This window comes from Phascolarctos cinereus, unplaced genomic scaffold (genome assembly GCF_003287225.1).
Source record: "Phascolarctos cinereus isolate Bilbo 61053 unplaced genomic scaffold, phaCin_HiC Scaffold_5;HRSCAF=322, whole genome shotgun sequence".
Classification (NCBI taxonomy): Eukaryota; Metazoa; Chordata; class Mammalia; order Diprotodontia; family Phascolarctidae; genus Phascolarctos; species Phascolarctos cinereus.
This window is the reverse complement of record NW_027555958.1, coordinates 460603997-460625821: the sequence shown is the minus strand read 5'-3', so window position 1 is coordinate 460625821 and position 21825 is coordinate 460603997. Positions and strand designations below refer to the sequence as shown.

The following is a 21825-nucleotide window of genomic DNA, read 5'->3' as shown; positions in this document are numbered from 1 at the left end:
TTGATTAAGCCTGAGAAGTAGATCATAATTAGTAATAGAAAATATTTTACAATTCGCCTTCAAGGCTAACAAAGTACTTTCCTTACAGTAGACCTGGGAAGCAGACCTGGGGTGCTGTCATTAACGTTCCCCTTTTGACATTTTACAGATGAGAAAACTGAGGCTTAAAAAGGGTAAAAACTTGCTTCAAATCACATGGCTATTAAGAAAAAGAGGCAAAATTTGAACTCAGCGCTGCTGACTTTGAGATTAGGGCGCTTGCCCTCTCATCACATATTTGGTTAAATTTGTGATACAGCTTTAGCATCCTGAGATTTGCAGCTCAAAAGTATCTGAGCCAGAGACCCCATAACAGATAAGATATGCTTAATCCTGAGTTAACATGAACTAGAACATGCCATTCCCCAAACATTTCAGTGAATTAAGACTTGACTGTATAACAGAGTCACGTAAAGCTATTGAGCAAGGCAGCCTCTCCTCCAGAATTGGCTCAGATCCAGAAACAGGATTTGTTTTTGCTTGAGGTAATATCAGTGGTTCAAAAGAACACCTAAGCACCAGACCTAATCACCTGACTCAGCTCATGCCAAAGGCTGGTTTGAGGCTCTGGTCTCCCGTCTCCTGTCTTTCCCTCTCTGCCATCCATCCTCCACACTGAAGTGTCAAAGGAACCTTCTTTTTGTATTACCATGCCCCTCCCTTCCTCTAGAATGTTCAGTCCTTCTCCTTTGCCCACCGTGTAAAATGCAAAGGTTTTACCTTGGCATTCAAGGTCCTCCAACATCTCTCATTCCATGTGGATTTCTCATGACTCCTCTTCACTTTTCCTCTGCCCTGACTACAGTGAAGCATTCTCTAGTCAGTTAAGGAGTCAGCATTTCTTAAGTGCCTGCTTTGTGCCAGACCCTGCCTTCAAGGAACTTACGGTCTAATGGGGAAAGATGATACGCAAAAGCCAAGAAAAGGCTGAGAAAGCTTTTGGTACAGGTGATTCTGTGATTCCTCCTTCCCTATTGGGTGTGGACACCCTGACTCTACATGTCCAAAATGGACCGTCCCTCTGGTTTCTGCTTAACAAAATCCAGTCTTCCTTCAGGAAAGGGAAAGCTTAGCTCCAAGCTTGTCCAGGAAACTTCCCTGACCCAGAAGTGGACTCTCCTTCTAATATCATCAAACAAGAAAGATTTGTAAAAAAAACATTAAAAACAGGCTGAAGGGCAATTGAAAGGTGTGTTTCCTTCCTTTCTCCTTCTTCCTTACTCACATTCAATTCCTTTCAACCTGCCTTTGTAAAAGGTCTGCTCTGCATAAGACAGATTTCTTGGGCTGCTTTCGCCTGGCCTCATCTTCCTTATATTTTAATGGGCACTACAACAATTCATGCACATGCTCACTCTACATGTGTTTTTAAGCCTTTTGAGGGAAGGATTGCATCACTAAGAAAAACAAATATCCCTTGTACATGTTCATGAATTTAGGAATTGGACCTGTGTTTTCACTGGTATAAAGGAACTCCCAGGTGATGAAACTCTCTCCACTAGTGCGTGTTGGTACCTTCTCTGCAGCCTATCATCTTAGAGAGCTGCTTAGAGTACTGGAAGATTTAGGAACTTGCCCGGGTTCACAATTGGCATGTTTCAGGAGTGAGACTTGAACTTGGCTCCCTCGTTTCAAGTCCAGCTCTCTATCCATTTTGTTATTGTTGTTCAGTCATTTTAGTTGTGTCTGACTCTTTGCAACCCCTTTTGGGGTTTTCTTGGCAAAGATACTGGAGTAGTTTGCCATTTCTTTCTCCAGCTCATTTTGCAGATGAGGAAACTGAGGTAAACAAGGTTAAGTGACTTGCCCAGGGTCACATAGCTAGCAAGTGTCTGAGGTCACATTTGAAATTAGATTTTCCTGACTCCAGGCCAAGTGCTATACGAATTATGGCACCACCTAGCTGCCCTCTCTATCCATATCCTCTCACTAAATTAGTCTTAGGATTTGGGTTTTTTGTTTTGTTTTGTTTTGTTTTTAAAAGTGAACTGAATATCTTCAATTCCTACTCTGTATAAGAGTTTAGTAATGTGACTCTCTGGTCTGAAAAGCAACGATCCCTCATTCTGATCTGACCTGCCTGCATCCAGGCTTGGCTCAAAGGGAACACACCACCATTGGGAAAAGCCCATTCCACTTTTTGGGACAATGCTAATTATGAGGCAGATTCTCCTGACATCGAGCCTCAGTAAGCTTCTTTGCCACTTTCCCCCACTGCTAGGAGCTCTGTCCCTCGGGATCGAGCAGAGCACCGTTGATCCATTTTCTATATGATGGCCTTTCAGATATTTGAAAACAACTATTGTGTCCCACCACATCTTCTCCATGTTAAGCAGCCTCAGTTCTTTCAACCAAACCTATGGCCTGGTCTGCATGACAGAAAGCAGCACACTGGATGGAGAATCAAAGGAATTCACTTTGAATCATAGGTCTGACTCTATCTTTGTGACTTTGGGCAAATAAGGATCTCAGTTTCCTCAACTGTAGCATGAAGTAGGTGGGCTGGATGGCCTCCAAAGGCCCTTCCAAGCTCTCGGCCTAGACTCTGTGATTCGTCATCAGCTTGGTTGTCTTCCTCTATCAGGTCAGGTAGGTCCTTTGAATATTGTTGGGACCAGATCTGTGAGCATGCTGACTCTTACCTGGCTGCCCAATGTACCCCAGATTGGACCTGAGCATCTTGACTCTCACTTAGCTGCCCACCACACCCCATATTGTGCCTGGGCGTCTTGATGCTCACCTGTCTACTCAGTTTGCCTCAGATTGGGCCTTTGAAGAGAGCGTACTCATTTCTGTTCCAACATTTCCATGCTCCAAGTCCTTCCATTCTCCTGAGGACTGATCATCCTCAACCTCTTAAGTCCTTCCATTCTCCTGAGGACTGATCATCTTCAACCTCTTTCCATACCGATCATCTTCAACCTCTTTCCATACCACTCTCTACCTTGGAGACCTCTAACAATGAAATAAAGTTGAAGGGTGATGTAGTGATAAAGCAAGATGTAAAAAAGCAAAGTGAGAATCTGAGGTCTGATATGTCATTAGGATCCTTAGAGGCGCCACCATCTTCAGAAGGCCCCTTAGACTTCCATAGTAAGACTAGGCAAGAAGCATTTTATTAAGCACTTGCTACGTGCCAGACATTGGGTTAAGTGCTGAGATATAAGTATAACAAAAAAAGTACTTCCTGCCCTGAAGGATCTTCTATTCAAATGGGGGAAGATGAGATGCAAAAAAAAGAAGGTGTGTAAGGGAGGGGGAAGGTGCTCAAGGGGTTATGGTGTCAAAGTCCAAAAGTCAGGGCAAGAGCCAGGATGGCGACGGAGAATGGCCAAGCTGGGCCCTTCCCCAAAATGGAGGTCCCCAAGAGGAGCTCACCAATGGGAGAAGGTGGCTGGTGTGGTGGAGGAATGTTGCAGGGTGAGAAGGCCATAAGGGATGCTCCTGGTGAGAGCCCAAAGCCAGCTGGAGGCAGAGCTCTCATCTTACAGGATGGTGCAAAGGCATTCATTTCCTCACATTGCACCAAGGGAACGAGCAGCAGCCGCGTCCTTCGTGATTTCACTGGAAGTAGCTTTGTCTACTGGCACCTCTGACTTCTGTGTTCTTGCTGCTGTTGTGCAGCTGTGTTCAGCTCTTCATGACCCCATCGGAGGTTTCCTCAGCAAAGATACCAGAGTGGTTTGCCATTTCCTTCTCCAGACCATTTTACAGTTGAGGAAACTGAGGCAAGCAGGGTTAAATGACTTGCCCAGGGTCACACAGCTAGTACTTGTCTGAGACCAGATGTAAATTCAGATCTTCCTGACTCCAGGCCTAGTACTCTATCCCCTGCACCCCCCAGCTGACCCCGACTTTCATTCCACAATTTTAATCAGATGTATGGAAGCGGGGATCACAGGGTAGAGTCTGACAAAGGGTGCTTTCTGTTCACTGAGAAGTCATGGCTCTTTCCAGAATAATTGAACTGGGACATAAAACTTTGGGAACCAAAAATCAGTGACATGTGATATGTGTGTGCGTACGTGTTTGTGCACATGTGTGTGCATATGTGTGTATATGTGTATTTGTGACCAATTCCCTCATTGCCAGATTAAGAAAATATTTTCCCTCTGAAAAAGAAAAGTCAGTGTACCAGGTATCTTGGATTTTAAAATGATCTCTGGAAAGGAGGAGACATTTGCCTCCTTTTCCTTCACTTTTACAAACTGAATTTAGGGCCTGGGAAAGTTGTGGGATCAGTTCCCTCCCAGGCAAAAGTTCCTGATTTCTTTCCAAGAGCAGGTGGGAGGATGCGAGCAGCAGCTGTGAAGGTAGCCTGAGTCTCTCTCCCCCCACTCCAGCCCATAAGCCGTCCATCCCCAGGCCCTTAATCCCTTCATTTGGGGTTTGTATATATGGGCAAGGAGCCACCAGGCCCCAGACCCCTTGTTATTTCTGGACACCAGAAGGCATGTTAGGAAGCTGCTCTTCGGGAGAGGGCTGAATCTTCATTCCCCGCCTCCAACCAGTACCTCAAGGTGAGGCTGCACAGAATCACTGGCAATTTGATTAGAGAGTGGGTTTTCTGGGGGATGACTCCAGGACAGCCTGGAAGAGGAATTCTCTCTGAGCTCCTTGCCACCCAGAGAGGAGATAAGAGCTAAAACTGGCCATGTTTCCACTGTCCTGCTGTCTCTCTGGTCCTTGCCAATGGCCATTACCACTTCTTCCTGCTGAAAGTTCTGGATACCCACAGCTCTGCCAATGAGGGTTGCTGGAAATACCCATGAATTTCTAATATAGAAATATGTGAAGGATGAATTCATCAGCATTGGGAGCTCCCTATGCTGAGGTAGATCACAAGCCATCTCTGACTAGGTTAGATCATAGATTAGAGTGCTGGAAGGAGACTGAAGAATTCATTTAGTCCCCACCGCCTTATTTTGTGCATGAGGAGATTAAGGCACTGAGAGGCTAAGAAAGTTACCCAGGGTCACAGAGCTAGTCAGTATCTGAGGTGGAATTGGAACTAGGCTCTTATTGATTCCAAGCCTAGTGCACTATTATTTACTGTAATTCTCATTTCTGGTCAGGGAAACTGAGCCCCATATAGTCTAAGACACTTGAATGAAGTCCCATAGATTGGAAGTGGTAGAAGTGGTCCAGGATGATCCATATTCATTCACCTCCCATTTCTGCTCCTAAATTTCTGGACTTCAAAGCTATGTCCCATTCACGACTGCATGTTTCAGCTTCCTTCTGTATATGGTCTTCTTCCATTAGAATATAAGGTCCACAAGGACAGTGGCTATCTTTCATTTTGCTTATATTTGTAATACCATTGTTTAATCAATCAATATACATTTATTAAGCACCTACTATAGACCAGACATTGTGTTAAGTGCCGGGGATAGAAACAAAGCCAAAAGATAGTCCATGGTCTCAAAGAGCTCACGATCTAAAAGGAGAGATAAGGTGCATCATGCCTGACACATAGTAAGCACTTAATAAATGTTTCCTTCCTTCCTTCCTTCTTCCTCCTCATCCTCTTCCTTCTTCTTCTTCCCTCTTTCCTTCCTTCCTTCTTTCTCCTCCTCCTCTTCCTTCTTCTTCTTCACTCTTTTTTCTTTCCTTCCTTCCTCCTCCTCCTTCTTCATCTTCTTCTACTCTCTTTCCTTCCTTCTTTCCTTCTTTCCTTCTTCTTCCTCCTGCTCTTCCTTCTTCTTCTTCCCTCTTTTTTCTTTCCTTCCTCCTCCTCCTCCTCCTTCATCTTCTTCTACTTCTTCTTCCCTCCTTCCCTCCTTCCTTCCTTCCTTCCTTCCTTTCTTCCTTCCTTCCTTCCTTTCTTCCTTCCTCCTTCCTTCCTTCCTTCCTTCCTTCCTTCCTTCTTTCCTTCCTTGTCACTCTGAGTTTATAATTCTACATTTTGCCCAATGTATTCGAATGTTTTCAGTTCTGAGAAATTCAAGATTTGAGTCAATTTCCCAGGCTTCACAAATTCTCTCCCACCATGTGCATTCATACTGGGAGAAGCATTTACATGACTGACAGCTGCATCTGCTGGATTCTGAAAGTAGGTGGTGGGGATGGAGCAAAGGCCGATTCCTCCCGAGCCCTGTGCCTCCTCCCCGCCCCCGCCAGGGTCTGGCTCACCTCTGCCATGTGTCATCTTTGGATCCAAGTGGCTTTGTTTTCAATAAGATAAACACACGACTCTGCTTGCAGGGGGAGGGAGGAGGGTGAAACATTTCTCTTGTTAATTAAATCATCCTCATGGATGATAAATGCATGGCTTACATTTGTATCTTCTAAAATATCAAAGGCTTGATTAGTAAGTCTTATGTTTTCAACTTCAGGCTATTTTTCCAGATTCTTGGAAATCACACAAAGCTAGGCCAGGGAGATCCTCCACATTTACTGAGGCTTTGGGGGTAATTTAAAAAGAAACATCCTTGGGCCAGCATTGACTTACTCCTGGGAGGCTTGGCTGTTGCAACCTACCTAACTGGAAACATCAGAAAAAAGGGGGGAAAGGGAGGGATGAGAAAAATGGAGAAGGAAAAGGGGTAGACAGCACATCCTACAAACCACCCTGTGGGGACCTCCTCAGAAAAATCCATGCCCCACTTTCACCCCTGTTCTGTGTTTCCTGAATTTCTCCTGACAGTTGGCAGCTCTGTTTGCCAAAACCACAACAAAGAGGGGCCTTGAGTTTCCCCAGAAAGCATTTTTCTCTGGCCTGCCCGTCTCTGATCGTCTCACAAAGGTGTTATTGTTGCTGGCTTGCTGGGGCCCTGAGCACCTGAGGGAGATCAAAGGCATGTTTTGATGCCAGTCTGACCGCACGGTCTCTCACTGGCTGCATTAAATGAAAGCTGATGATTAATCTCCTTTGCCCCCAAGGCCCCTCTGTACAAAGGGGGAAATATATTTCTAGCAAAACATGGCCATCATAAAGTTGCATTTTATGGCCCTAATTAAAAAAAAAAGGTAGAGTTCATTGTAGGCGACTGCGGTTGCTTTGGTATCGAGCTAAAGGTCCTGCTATTGCCTCACATCCTTTGTATTGCTGGGTACAGTATAGACATGCACAGATAAAGAAATCCCAAAGAAGAAGTGGGCCCTGCTTCCCCAGCAGGCTGGGCCAAGATGGCACCATCTGAACACTGAACAAGGGCATCAGAGGTCTTCAGCAAAGATCTGGGCATCTGGAGTGCAATCATTGGCTTCTGAGGGCCCTACTGATTTGGGGATCTGGCATTTTATCTAAATCTTGTAAAGGAATTCAGTCCTGAGGGATTTGAGACTCAAGCCTATAGACTGCCTAGCTTCTCCCCGAGCACATTCGGGGTTCCTTCTACATGAGATTGCTGCCTCCTCCCCCAAACCTTCTTAGCTAGACTCCCTCCTGAAATGCAGCTGGGTTTTCACTTGGTTGGGTAACAACAGCTAACGCTGACATAGTGTTTTAAGATTTGTGAAGCACTTTACACATGCCCCATTTGATAATTTAAGGGGAGAAGGGAAATGGCCAGTGATCCCCACCTCGGTCACCACCGAATAAAAATACTAGTTTGGCCCGTTGGGGCCTCTGTTTGGTCAGTCACCCCACTACAGTAATTTTTGTGTGCATGTTGTAACTTGCGCTGCCCTTCCCCCAAGCAGAATGGAAAGAAACTTCTTGAGGGGAGACACTGTGTGGTTTTGTCGCTGTCTCCCTAGCCCTGGCCCAGGGCTGGGCAGGCAAGTGAGCAGTTACTATACGTCTTTTTTTTTAATGTTGTTATAAGCTAGAAAGGAGCTCAGAGGTCATGTCATACACTCCCTCCCTCATTTACAGACATGTAAACTGAGGCCTGGAGAAATGAAATTATTTACCCAAGGTCACATGGCAGTAAACATCACAGGTGGGTTTGGGACCTGGGTTGTCTTAATTCCATCTCTTTGTTCTTTCCACTCTACCTCGTTGGACACCGATGAAACTATAAATCACCGGGGTCTTGAAGTATATCATGGTTAAAATGTTCACACAAAGAGAAACTTTAACAAAGGACATCAACATGGGGGGTTAGAGAAGAGCCTTCTTTTAAAATGTTTTACATTTCGTGTTGTCTACCACTTGGCTTCCCATGGATGACAACGATAACGACAAAAACAATAAGATATGATTGTGCAGCACTTACCTTGTGCCAAGCACTGGGCTGAGCATTTCTAAACATTATCTCAGTGGATCCTCACAGCAATCCAATGAGGTAGGGGCTATTATTGCCTCCATTTTACAGATGAAGAAACTAAGGCAAACAGGGCTAAGGGACTCACGCAGGGTCATATATCTAATAAGTATCCGAGACCAGATTTGAACTCAGGTCTTTCCGACCCAAGGCCCGGAGCTCTATCCACTGTGCCACCTCACTGCCCATGAGGATGATTCCACTGAGAAAATGATGAAAACAAAGTGTTGATAAGGAAGATTAAAAGCTTCCTGACATTCTGCTTATCAGTGAACACTCTAATGTATTTTGAGTGTTTTGAAGAGGAAAGGGATCAGAGCATAGCTCTAGAATTGGAAGGAATCTCAGAGGACACCAAACCAACCTTCTCATGATGAAGAAACTGAGGCACCTGGAAGTTGTGACTTTTCCAAGACGGTACAGGTAGTGAGCCCTAGTGGTGGGATTTGAACTCAGCTCCTCTGGCCTACTTCTGTTTTAATGGGGGTAGCCTCCAATTCGGCTGTGGATGGAACGATAGGTATCAGAAAGAGCTGACAACAAAGAGTGCGCTTTCTGTAGTTAATAGGGTCGGGTGTTTCCAATTTAAAACTATCCATCCCTGGACACCCTCTGGAATGACCTTGAAACTGAAATATAGAATATGTAGGAAGGAGGGGGCTATGTGGATTCTGATAAGAGTGAAGGCAATTACCAGAAACCTCATTAGGGTGGAAGTAATGGGAATGAGACCGGAAGGAACAGGCAGGAATTCCTCTTGTTCAGTCTCCATCCCAGGAGCAGTTGGGTGGTACAGTGGCTAGAGTGCTAGGCTTGGCGTCAGGAAGACCTGAGTTCAAATCTGGCCTCAGACACAGAATAGCTGTGTGACGCTGGGCAAGTCACTTCCCCTTGTTTGCCTCAGTTTCCTCATCTATAAAATGAGCTGGAGAAGGAAATGGCAAACTGCTGTAGTATTTCTGCCAAGAAAACACCAAATGGGATCACAAAGAGTCAGACATGAATGAAAAATGACAGAACAACAAGAAAGGGCAAATCAGTGACCCACAGCAGCTTTGTTCCTTTCCTCTTCAGCCCCCAACAGACCTGAAATGTGGCACTGTCCTCCCATCTATGCCTTTTTCTCTCTGTTCTTTCTCTCTCCCTCCTTTCTCTCTCTCTCTTAAAAATGCTGAATTACCTCCTTTCTCAGGTTTTCTACTAGATGCTGCCTCTTTCTTCATCTCTTCCTGTGTATCTTTTTGTATCTCTGTATCTCTGTCTCTTCCTTCCCACCACCCCCTCTCGCCCTTCTCTCTCACAAGGTCCCATCAAAGTTATTCACTGCAAATCTAATTTTAATCTCTGCACAAATGTTTACATGTCTATATCTTCAAAATTACTGTTAATAACCACATTCTCAATTTGCTGAAGTCATTTTGACACATTTGCATTTTTTTTGCACTGAGCTGGAAATTTTCCTTAAAATGAATATACTTTCCAGTTCTCATGAAATCCCACTCCACCCCTTTTTTTTGTTGTTGTTGTTAACAGATTGATAAAACATGTCTGTTTTACTGAATGATATTCAGCCTAACACAACTATCAGCTATATGGCTAAAAGGTCCTGAGCATTGCTGGCTGGGAAGGGAATCCCTGGAGAAGGGATTCCTAATAGACTGGTGGATAACAGGGCACATTGAGCTTAGGCACATTCCACTGAGCCATGATAACAAACAGAAAGACGTTGACAAGTTCAGGTTAGGTACATTGACTGGCTTTATTGCCATGTGTGAGGAAAGAATGGCCCAGCCCCTTTTTGCCTGAAGTGTATATACAAGTGCAGAGACAAAAGGACCAAGCAGAGAAATGGCTTTGCTTCTCACTTGCCACCCTTCAAGATACCTAGAAGACATATTGTCAATATAAACACAATGGAGGCTTTTATGCCACCTTTATCAATGACTTCAGCCAATCAATTAATCAATAAAGGTCATGGTTCATTGGAAAGGGTACAGAATTTGGAGTCAGAGAATGGAGGTTGGAGTCCCACCTTGGTCTACTAACTCCTTGGAGTTGCAGTTTCCTCATTTATGACAGAGAGGGAGAGCTAAAGAGAAAGAGAGAGAGAGGGAGAGGGAGAGACAGAGACAGAGACAGAGAGAGAGACAGAGAGAGAGAGAGAGAGAGAGGACAGAGATATGGACTAGGTAAGCTCAAAGGTCCTTTCTGGCTTGAAATCTATGGTTCTATAGTCCATGCTCAGCCCCTCAAGGGGCATTCTGGAGAAGCCATAGTTTCCAAGAATTCGAGAGATGAAAGGGACTTTAGAGATTACCTAGTCTAACCCATTCTTTTTATAAAAAGTCTATTCTGAGCCCCCCAGTTACTAGCACTCCCCAGGGGCTATGCTTCTGCTTTGTATATGTTCTATATTTACTTTTTTGGGTACATATGGGAATTGGGGGGAACAACACATATATACATATATACTTGGGCATGTATATATGCATGTATGTATGCATTGCTTCTCCTTCAATTTCAACAGGATGCAAACTCCTTAAGGGCAGGAATTATTTTTCCCCCTCCTATCCCCAGCATCTAGTAAGGTACCTGACAAAGAGCACTCAATGAATATTTCCACATCCTCCAGGCTTACTCTGCTGATTGATGAGTCTCTAGTTGGAACCAACATTTCATAAAGCGCCCCAGTGACGCTCACTTCTCCCCCAGCTCTACTCCTTCTCTGGACTGTTCCTCACCAGCACCTTGCCTCCTCTAGTCAGGTCCCCCCTTCTTTTCCCCTCCTTTTTCCTTCCTTTTCCTCCCCCTTCCCCTTTCTGACTCCTTTTTTATATTTTATCTTTCCCTATGAGAATATAAATTCAATGAAAGTAGGGATAACTTGTTTTTATTGTATTTGTATCTCCAGTGCTTAGCATAGCCTGATCAACAGCGAGTACTTAATCTCTCTCTCTCTCTCTCTCTCTCTCTCTCTCTCTCTCTCTCTCTCTCTCTCTCTCTCTCTCTCTCTCTCTCCGTCTTCTCTCTTCTCTTTGTCATTCATGCCAGATTTCCTGGTGGTTGAACAACCAATCCAAGTGGATGGGTAGATATTTCTGCCATTTAGCTATTGAAGGCTGAAGAAACATAGCATTTCAGTGATGGAAGGGATATCAAAGACAAATTCATATCATATTCAAAGCAAGAAAAAACAAAACAAAACACCAAAAAACCCTTGTGACAAGTAGTCACTCATTCAGCCTTAGCCTGAAGACCCCTGAGGAGGAAGACAATTCTAAGGTCCAAAGCAGCACATTTCATTTTTTGATAGTAAATGATTGCGAAGTTGATCCCCTCCCTTCCCCCTTTCCCAATGCAAAGCTTGAATTGCCCTCTTGCCAACTTCCACGAGATGCTTCTTGTTTTGTATTCTGGTGCTAAGCACAAAAAAAGTCTACTTCCCTTTCTACTTGACAACCCCTCAGTTGAAGACATCTGTCATGTTGCCCACCATGACCCCCAGTCTTCTCTTCCCCTAATGACACGACCCCAGTTCTTTCAACTGATCTTTACTGGACTTGATCTCACAACTTTACCTCACTATTTCTCTAATCTTTTTATATAGATAAGAGAATTGAAGCTTGTTCCAGAAATCCTTCAAAGCCCTAAGAAGTGACAATTTCTAATTGAAGGGATACAGCCTTTTAATCCTCTGCTCCTTTGGCTGGGACACTGTGTAACCTACTTGAATGATCAATGATAAAGGCCTCTATTTCTTATTTTATACACACACACACACACACACACACACACACACACACACACACACATATATATATATATATATATATATATATATATATATACACACACACATATATATGTATATATATAATTTTGATTTATCCACAATCACTTCCATAAGCTTTTGAGTTTTAAATTTTTCTCCTCCTGCCTCCCTATTTCCCTCCCCAAGACGGCACACAATCTGATATAGGCTATACACATACATTCCTATTAAACATATTTTCACATTAGTGATGTTGTAAGTAAGAATTAGAACCAATAGGAAGAACCACCAGAAAGAGGAAACAAAACACAACAGAAGAGAAAAAACAGCAAATAGTCTGCTTCGATCTGCATTCACACTCCATAGTTCTCTCTCGGATGTGGATAGCATTTTCCATCATGAGAAGGCCTCTATTTCTTAAGGTTATGGAGAACGTCTTAGTATTGCTGCCCACTGTCTTCAGGGTTAATGATCCTTCCCCTAAACCAGTGATTCCTGACCTTATCTGCGTGCTTCTTGGATCCATTTAGCATTCCGGTGAAGTCCACAGACTCCCTTCTCATAATAACTCTAGGTAGCACATTGGCTAGAGCTTTGGATTTGGAATCAAGGAGACCTGAATTCAAGTTCAGTCTTGGGCACTTAATAACAGTGTAGCCCTGGTCAAGTCATTTATGCTCTATTAGCCTCAGTCTCCTGATCTGTAAAATGGGAATGATAGTAGCATTTACCTCTGAGGGTTGTTGTAAGGATCAAATGAAATAGTATTTTTGCAAATTTTATAATATATAAATATAAATGCTAGCTATTATTGCAATTAAATAATTAAGGAAATGCTAAATTTCAGTTAGAGGTTAGTAAAAATAAAGATATAATCCTCATCCCACCCCCCCTTATCTCACCAACCTTTAAGAACTCCTGCCCCAGACAGAAGTTCACTTCATTTCTATGCCCATGTCTCCTCCCTCCCTTCCTCCTCTTCTAAGCTTTGCCTCCCCTCTCCCCCAACCCTTACCCCTTTGTCCTCATCTGGGGAAAATACAGGGAGTCGTTAGTCTCAATTTAACAGAGTAATGACTTTTAAATAAAAATACAGTAGAAATGGGTACTTATCAAAATGGAATGCTTTCAGACCCATGCATTTAAAGAAGATATAAATTTTAGGGCAGGCACTAAATTTTAACTGCAATCTGGGAGAAAGCCTTTTCAGTAATTCATAGAGAAAAATTAACAAAGCGAAAATTGCTTATCAGTGTTCTTTTGAAGTCCTGATATAGAACATAATTCTGCAGATCATTAGGCCCCGCTCTGAGGATGAGAGATTTATATTGATTGAAGGAACACAGAGAGTGAGGCTCCTAGCCAAGGCAAACAGGCGCTCTGCTGAAGGGGCTGCCCAGTAACACATTAGTGTCTTCGAGGTCAAGAGCAGGATGGAAGGGGGCTGGCATCTGCAGATCCAAATTCATGCCTGTGCTCTCTGGTCACTATGATATCATTGCAGACACTGACCTTCCTTCTTTGGAGAACTGACTTTTCAACCCAGAACTTAACCTTTGTGGAAAGCTCTGACCAACCTGAATAGGGACATCAAGGACAGGCACTGAAGGAGGAGACCCCTGGTCTCAGATCAAAGGTTGGAGAGGGGAGAAAAGAGGAAGGTCAAGATGAGGGGCCAAAGACCAAGTCCACTCTGTGTATGTGTGTCTGTGTCTGTATGTGTATGTTTGTGTGTGTCTGTGTGTCTGTATCTGTGAGAGAGAGAAACAGAGACAGAGAGACAGAAACAGAGACAGAGAGAGAGAGAACACAGCTGTGAGTTCTTGGGTTCTCACTTACCCCCATGTGACAAGAAGATGTTCCACAGATCACAGCCAGACGAGAGGTAATTGGCTGGTTTTCACAGGGTAGGTTATACCCTTTCACATCTGCTCCAATCACTCCTATGTGAAAACAAAATGAAATTTCTTCAACATATATGTGTGTGTGTGTATATGTATGTATATGCATGTATATGTATATATTTTAAGAGCAACAACACACAGACAACACACACACATACACATACATGAAATACTCCTTTCAGAGAAGAAAAATATTGAGAAAGACTTCCCATGGGAAGGCCAGACTACAAGTGTTAAATAGGTAATAATTGATGTTTCAGGGCTACTTGACTGAGGACTGTTTCCTATATGGGAAGAGCAAGCCAATCAGTCACAAAGCATTCATTAAGTGTTTCCTACATACTAGATGCTAGGAATAAGAAGACAAAAATGAAATATTCCCTGCTATCAAGGAGCCTGCATCATACCAGGGAAAACACTGTGGTGCAGTGGATAGAACACTGGGCCTGGAATCAGGAAGATTCCAATTCAAATCCAACCTCAGATACTTACTGGCTATGTGACCCTGAAGAAGGAAGGTAGGAAAGAAGAAAGGAAGGAAGGAAGGAAGGAAGGAAGGAAGGAAGGAAGGAAGGAAGGAAGGAAGGAAGGAAGGAAGGAAGGAAGCATTTATTAAGCTCCTCCTTCGTGCTGGGCAACGTGCTATACATTTTGCATATATTTCATTTGATCCTTACAACAACCCTGGGATTTAGGTGCTATTTTACATATTTTACAGATGAGGAAATTGAGGCAGACAGCATTTACTTGATCTGCCCAAGGGTCATACAGCTAGCAAGTGTCCAAAGCTGAATTTGAATTCAGGTTTTCCTGACTCCAGGTCCTTGGATTTAGTGTCAGAAGATGTCAGTTCAAATTCAGCCCCTGATGCTTAACACTTTGTTGGGGGGAGGGGGTCACTTCATTCTCTGGGCAGCAGTTCTGTCCTCTGTTAAATGAAGTGGTCTGAACTGTGGTTGTATTAGAAGGGTGTGGAACAAGGCCACTTTAGGCCTGAGGCCTCATCTTCATCAGAGAGGGCCAGGAATGGAATTGCCCACGTAACAGAGACAATGATCTTGACCCTGGGACTTGGCTTTGTCCCTGTGGACTTCCTTCCAGCCATCTCTACTTGGAAGAATGGATTTATGAGCTGAAAACCTGAGAATGCTTAATTCTCTCAGTAATTTTATATTTATATTATTTAGCAAATAACCATTCCCTGATTTATAGCTTGGCCTTCAGAGAGTGAAAACGGAAACATGAAGTTTCCAAAGACCAGACTTTGGACTCAGAAGCAGATCCAAAGAAAGGGTTAAGACTGGTCACTAACAGGAATGTCTTGCTCAGGAGACAACAAGCCTCAGTAGCAGCTAAAATCTTGAGGGAGCACAACTGAGGAGGCAGTTTATCTAAAAGAGATGGGACAAAGAGAGAACCACTACATTTTGAGATAAGGGAGCCTCCTACATTTGTTCTTCCTTAAGGAGGAGAGGGCAGCTGAGGATTTCAGCTGCATCAGGAGCTCCAGATGGCGGAGATTATAGACAAATACCATCCTGCAGAAACTGCGTCTAAACAGTGATGACTGTCTAGCTGAGGCTGTGATCCCCAGAGGGAAGGCATGTCTAGAGGAGCGCTGAGGTTCCAAAGAAGCACCCTAGGCTACAGTCACCACCCTGCTGTATGTGAGCCTGGGTCACACAGTATGGGACCTCTCTGAATGTTTCTTACACTGAAGCTGCGTGTTCGTGGGAAATCACCTTTCTTAGATTTGTGGGGCAAATGACTAGTTCCTGTTTTGACAATGATGGAGACAACAATGATGCCACTTTAAGAAATATCTTTGCTTTAAAGTAATTGTGCCTTCTATTTGACCACTAAACAGAAACGCATTGGTGGGGGCTCTCTGGCTACTGTCTTAGGGCACACTGATTCACAGAATACCTAGAATCTAGCTGTTCACTGAGGAAACCGATCTCTAAGACAGAGAAGTGTCTGAAAGTGTTGGCCTATGATCCTACATCTGAGGAGGAAGATCCTTCCCAACCAGGGATCTGTTTTACTTGTTACCCCATTAGACTGTGAGCTCCTTGAGGGAAGGGATTGTCCTTTGCTTGGTATATATTAGGTTCTTAACAAATGCTTATGGACTATCTGACTCAGTTTTCTCAACAGGAAAATGGAGAAAATAATAGCACCTGCCTCCCAGGGTAGTTGTGAAGATCAAAGAGATAATATTTGTAGCACAGTTCCTGGCAAATAGTAGACACTTAATAAATGCTGGTTTCCTTCCTTTCTTTAATATTTTTGTAAGTCCTCAGATTATTGTTTGCAAATTTCGAAGTTCTTTATAAATGTCAATAGCAGTAGTAATAATAGTTGTTATTTTGAACATTAATTTGTAAATGTGCAAGTAATACTGATTGATGGAGTCCCAAGTAAAGTTATATTGTATAACATAGTTTATGATGAAGAGAATAGAATTAGCATTTGTCTGCATTCCATTTTTATATATCCAAGCAATCAGTCCATAAGGATTTATTGAGCATGTCCTATGTGACAGATACTGTACCAAGAACTGGAGATAGAGTTGGAATGGAGGGTTTAGTACATGCCCAGATCACCCAATATGGCATCACCCGGGTGGAAGACACTAGACACCTGCTCCTGGGAGACTGAAGGACTGGAGCACATATGTACATTTTACCTGACCTACTGTGGGTTTGGGGGCAGCTTTTTTCTATTATCTCAATGGTAAGAACTGTCTTTGAACTGCCTGACTGAGTATCCTTTGGGTTTTTCTACATTGGCATCTGAGAATGAAGGGCTCTTTCATTCAGAGTTGGTTATACCATTTGGTATAGGGAAAGGGAGGGCCTGAGGACTACCCCCACCTTTCTTCTATCCCCATGGCATGTGCCATTTTTCTTTGTCCTTTTCCAGTAGAGGCACAGGGGTGGAGCTTCCCATCTGGCCCAGGAGGATAGGATCTAAAAATCTGGGAGTCTAGGAATTCAAGTCAATAAAGAACCTGAGAAATATGAGTTTGAGGATAGAGATCAGAAGAAGCCAGAACTGCTGGCTTTGGTCTTGAAATGATGGAACTAATGCTATGTAGGGATGGAGTTAAATTGTGAGCCCAATTCCCCTTCCCACTCTAGAGCTGAGAGTTGGATTATGTACCCAAGGTATTGGGGGAAATGTTTAAATGTTTCTTCTTGTTATAGCTTTGAAGTAAATATTTCTTTCTAAAAGCTAATCCAAAGTTAAATGGTTTACTGGAACTGGAGATGCTAGCCACAGGGTCCCTTAAATGGGGGAGAACACAACTGAGCCTCCTTTGGGTGAGGGGGAGCTCAAGTCAGTGGCAGAGAAGAGAGATTCCCCAAACCTCTTAGCATACTTGCCGACCCTGACGAGAGGGTAAAATCTAACAGTCCTTCTCAAACAGTAGGGGCAAGGGTCACTATGTTTTACAGCAATAAAAAAGCAAAACAATGCATGCTCTCAGAAATATAAAACAAAGGGAATATTGGGGTAAAGATGCTAGCAGCTCTAGAGAACAGGAGAGCTTTTCTGTAGAAAGAGAAGTTTGGCCAGATCTTAGAGAATTGGTGAAGGGGAATAAAATCGAATACAGCCAAAAGCAGGAGGTTGGAGTAAGAGAGTAGCACAGTGAGAGCTGCCCTTTGAGAAAAATTCACTTCCCTAGATGTGCTGAGCAGGAATTGGAGGGAGGGGTGGCTTGGGGCAGAGAGACAAATTAGGCTGAGATGATAATAATAAAGGCCTGTGAGGCCAAGTGCCTGAGCTAGGGTGGTGACTGTGTGGGTGGAGACAAGGGAATGGATTTGAGAGAAGCTGTGGAGATAGATCGTTATTCTAGCTTGGGAAGAAAACCAGAGTCCTGTCCCCTGGTCTCCAAATATGGGAAATAGCCCTAGAATTCACCCCTAGAGCTTGAAAGGACCACCAGCCCTGGCCTTTGGCTCAGGAGTGCTCATGAAGATGAAATGCATTGGATTCTTCAGGGAGTCAGGTTTGGCTTGGAAAAGGGAGGCTTCAGACAGAGTTAAAATTCCTTTTTCTTCAGAGGGCTTTTGGATGCCACAAGAAGCCTGCCTCCCCCTGCCCCCCCCAGTCCAAATCCCTCCACTCAAATAGAAGAACTCTAAGTGCCAAGAGTTTTTGGCCTCAGAGACTAATCCAGCCCTTTCTTCCTAAATCCCTCTTGCTCATCAGAACGCTCCATCTCTTGAATCCTTGCCAAGTGGAATAGCGCTGATGGCATTAGAAGGACTGTTTTGTTCAGTACTCTCTGTGGATAGTTAGGAGAGTGGCTGAGAACCCATTCCTGACGACACCAAGGTCATGGACTTGACTGCATCTCTGTGTTGGCTCGAGGCAGTCCCTGAATCCTCCCCTCCCCCCGTCCTCCCTGCTGGCTCATTGTGGTATAGTGGTTCCCAAAAGTCATACCAGCATAAATGCTGACACATAATACAAGATCAGAAAGCTCTCAGTATAGACCTGGTGGCAGACTGTGTAGACACATAGGCTGCTGTGTGTCTGTTTATCTCAAGAGGGCCACCAGAATGTCTAGGAAGCTTGAGTTCATTCTGTACCAGTCATCAACTAATCAACAGGAATTCATGAAGGACCTACTATGTGCCAGGCACTATGCTAGATATTGAGGATACAAAGATATAAAGTATATAAATAAAGACCAGTTGAAGCCCATTCAGCAGGAGGCTTAGTGGAAGGGGTCCTGACTTTGTCAATCTGGCCCCAGAGGGTAGAACCAGCAACAGCGGGAAGAAGCGGCGAAGAGATAACGTTGGGTTTGATGGGATGAAAATGCCAGCTGAACACTGGGAGCCATTCCAAAGTTGAACAGGGGACCTAGAGGTCCCCTCTTCTGATAAAGGCTGGCCTGTGTGCCAGATCTGCATGAATGGGGATTCTTGGGTAAACAGCTACTGAAGTCCTTCTACTCTCAAACGCAGTGATCCTGGGACCAGACCATTTACATGCTGAGAACACCCTTGCCAGATTGACTTCAGACTGATGCATTTGGGGCAGGGGGCACACAGAAATGCTCAAAGAACTTCACTTAAGTTACATGGAAGGGAGTTCCCTGATCCGTCTGGTGAGGTGGGGGAAACAACGAGCCAGAGATAGTAATGATAACGATATGTTGTTGAGTCTGACACCATTTGGGGTTTTCTTGGCAAAGAGACTGGATTGGTTTTCCATTTCCTTCTCCAGCTCATTTTGTGGGTTAGGAAACTGAGGCAAGCAGGATTGAATGACTTGCCCAGGGTCACACAGCTAGTAAGTGTCTGAGGTCAGATTTGAACTTGGGAAGAGGAGTTTTCATGACGCCAAGCTTGGTGCTCTGTGCACTGTGGCACCACATAGCTGCCCTAATGAGAATGATGCCTGGCATGATGTAGGAGAGTGGTACCTATGGCATCTTATCTGATACCCGCAACAACCTTGTGAGACAGGTGCTGTTATCCCTGTGTTTTAGATGAAGAAACTGAGGCTTGGAGAGGTTAAATGACCTGCCCAGGGCGACGCAGCTAATAAGTATCGCAGGAGGAATTTGAACTTGGTGTTCAAGTCCCGCGAAATTGACCCGCCTCAGCAGCCCTGGTCCCTTTGGTCTCCTAAGCTTGATGGTGCTGGGCCATCAGTGCCACACACAGGGGCTGTGACCTATGTCAGTGAAGAGAATGCTCGAAGCAATACAATCAGCGATCCCCCAGGGAGCAGACTCCACTTGATGGGGTGGATGCTGAATCGGGAGTCAAAGGGCTTGGGAGAGAATTCAGGCTTTCCAAAGCTCACTTACCACCATAAGCGCATCACTTTCCCCTCTGGTTCTAAGTCTTCTTCTCTTGCAATGAAGGTGTTGGAGTAGATGACCCGACTTGGTCTGTTTGCCCAGGGTAGCAATCTAGTAAGTATCTAATGCTGGATTTGAACTCAGGTCTTTCTGACTCCAGGCCTGATGCTCTATCCACTGGGGTAGGGGGTTGGGGAATCATAGGAACCTAAATCTGGACCTGGGAGGGAACTCAAAGGCCATTTAATCCAATTCAATCATTTTACAGAGAAGGAAACTGAGGCACAGAGATTTGTCTCAGGTTACATAGTAAGCATCAAAGGTGGAATTTGAACCTGAGTTCTCTTACTCCAGAGTCTTTACTCTTTACATTATATTATGGTGCCCTGCCCCCCGCCCCAGCCTTGGGTGGATGGGATCTGCAATGGTGGAAGAGATCCTTCCACTGAAGAGCTCACAGAATCATTAGAGCATCATTTGTGTCTCTGTCTTATCCCAGCCTGGGAGCCACCTGAGGTCAGAGCCTAAAGTCGGCACCTCCCTCAGTGTCTAGCATGGTGTACGGTGCACAGTAGTGGCTTAATAAATGTATGCACACACATGCACACACACACATATTTCAAACACATAAATGGATATTGTTTTTAGGCAGCATTTTCAAGGAAGCAGATTGCCCAGAGGTATATTTTTATGGGTTTTTTGTTTTTAATGGGAGTAAAAAGTTTTATGTTCTAGTTTTTTTTTTATTTCAAAGGGGATATGTTGAACATTTTCCATTTTTCCTTCATTCAGAAGAAAAAAAAATACTACTAAGAAAAGTTAGCTGCAAGTTGGTTTTTACTTGCGTGAAGTTTTTAATTAATTTTTTAAAGGATATAAAAAGCTCTTAATAAAAATAAAGGTCCCCCACTCTAGTCTTAGAACACAAGACATTATTCATTATAGTTCAAAAGTCACTGAACTCTCTTACAACCAAGTTTCCACATGTCTAAAAGAAAAACAATACAAAGGGGGCCATGTAAGGGTCTCTTAATACCAAGAAAGGGTTTGAACATGGAAATAATTGTAATGTGGTAGAATACCTTGGTAAAAAATCAAGTTCATTCATCTCTCTAAGCCTCAGTTTCCTTGTCTGTAAAATGGTGCCATTGGAGCAGATGCCTTCTGAGGTCCCTTCTGGCCCTGGAACTATGATTCAGTGATGCTATGAAATGCTCCCTTCCTTGTGGCAACGTTCATTCAGATTCTGATGGAGAAAATCAAGTAGAGCAGGGCTAAGGGGAGTTTTGCTGTGTTTTTCTCTCCATGAATGAACGAATGCAAAAAATAATCTATTACACTCTCACTCTATACAAAGAGTTGGGGATAGAAATAGAAAAATAACAATTCTTGTACTCAAGGAGCTCCCATTCTAAAAGGGGAAGCAAAAAAACCTACATTGATTCCTGGGATCTTTTAGGTCAGTACAACACAGTTAGATAAACAATGACCCAGTCCAACTCTCATGTTACAGAAGGGGAAACCAAGGCCATGAGGAGTAAAGTGCTTTAGTCAAGGCCTCACCAATGGTTAATGGTGGGATTTAGAAGAAACTTCCAGGACTCATGAATCTCAGGCCAAAGGTCTTCCTTTAAGACCTGGATAACTCACCTCACTTCCCTCAGACTCAGAATTGGAATCTGAGTCACTCTAACCCACCCCTCACTCAAACCCTAATCCTCAGGTTTCCTCGTCTAACAAATGGGCTTGCCAATGCCCATAAAATCTAGCCTGCTGAGGTTGTTGTGAGGAAAGTACTTTTGTAAACTTTAAAGCATTATAAAAATGTCAGGGGTTCCCAGAGTACAACAACCCATTCTTGAGACTTGCGTGTTGGAGTGTGCTGGCAAATGTTTAACAAGCTTCTCTTTAAAAAAGTAGCAGGACAGACATTTAGGTTTAATTTACATTAGTGCCATTTTCTGTATTATTTTGTTAAGTTTAGACAAAACAAAGAGTCAAGTCCTGATCTGTAAGGACGTTTGAGGTGCAAATGCTCACACTGGGGAAAGGGAAAGGATTGAG

At 43.8% G+C, this 21825-nt stretch overlaps 1 protein-coding gene across 4 annotated transcripts in view; it reads right to left on the bottom strand.

Annotated features, from left to right (window-relative positions):
• Window positions 1-21825, bottom strand: part of FGGY (FGGY carbohydrate kinase domain containing) — a 544879-nt gene that overhangs the window by 174117 nt on the left and 348937 nt on the right. For all 4 annotated transcript variants that reach the window (XR_013487452.1, XM_020993102.2, XM_020993097.2 and 1 more), the window contains exon 8: window positions 13864-13967. Coding sequence is in view for 3 of the 4 variants with exons in the window: in XM_020993102.2 (XP_020848761.1) it covers window positions 13864-13967 (104 nt within the window). In the remaining variant the exon portion in view is untranslated. The remainder of the gene's footprint in view (window positions 1-13863; window positions 13968-21825) is intronic.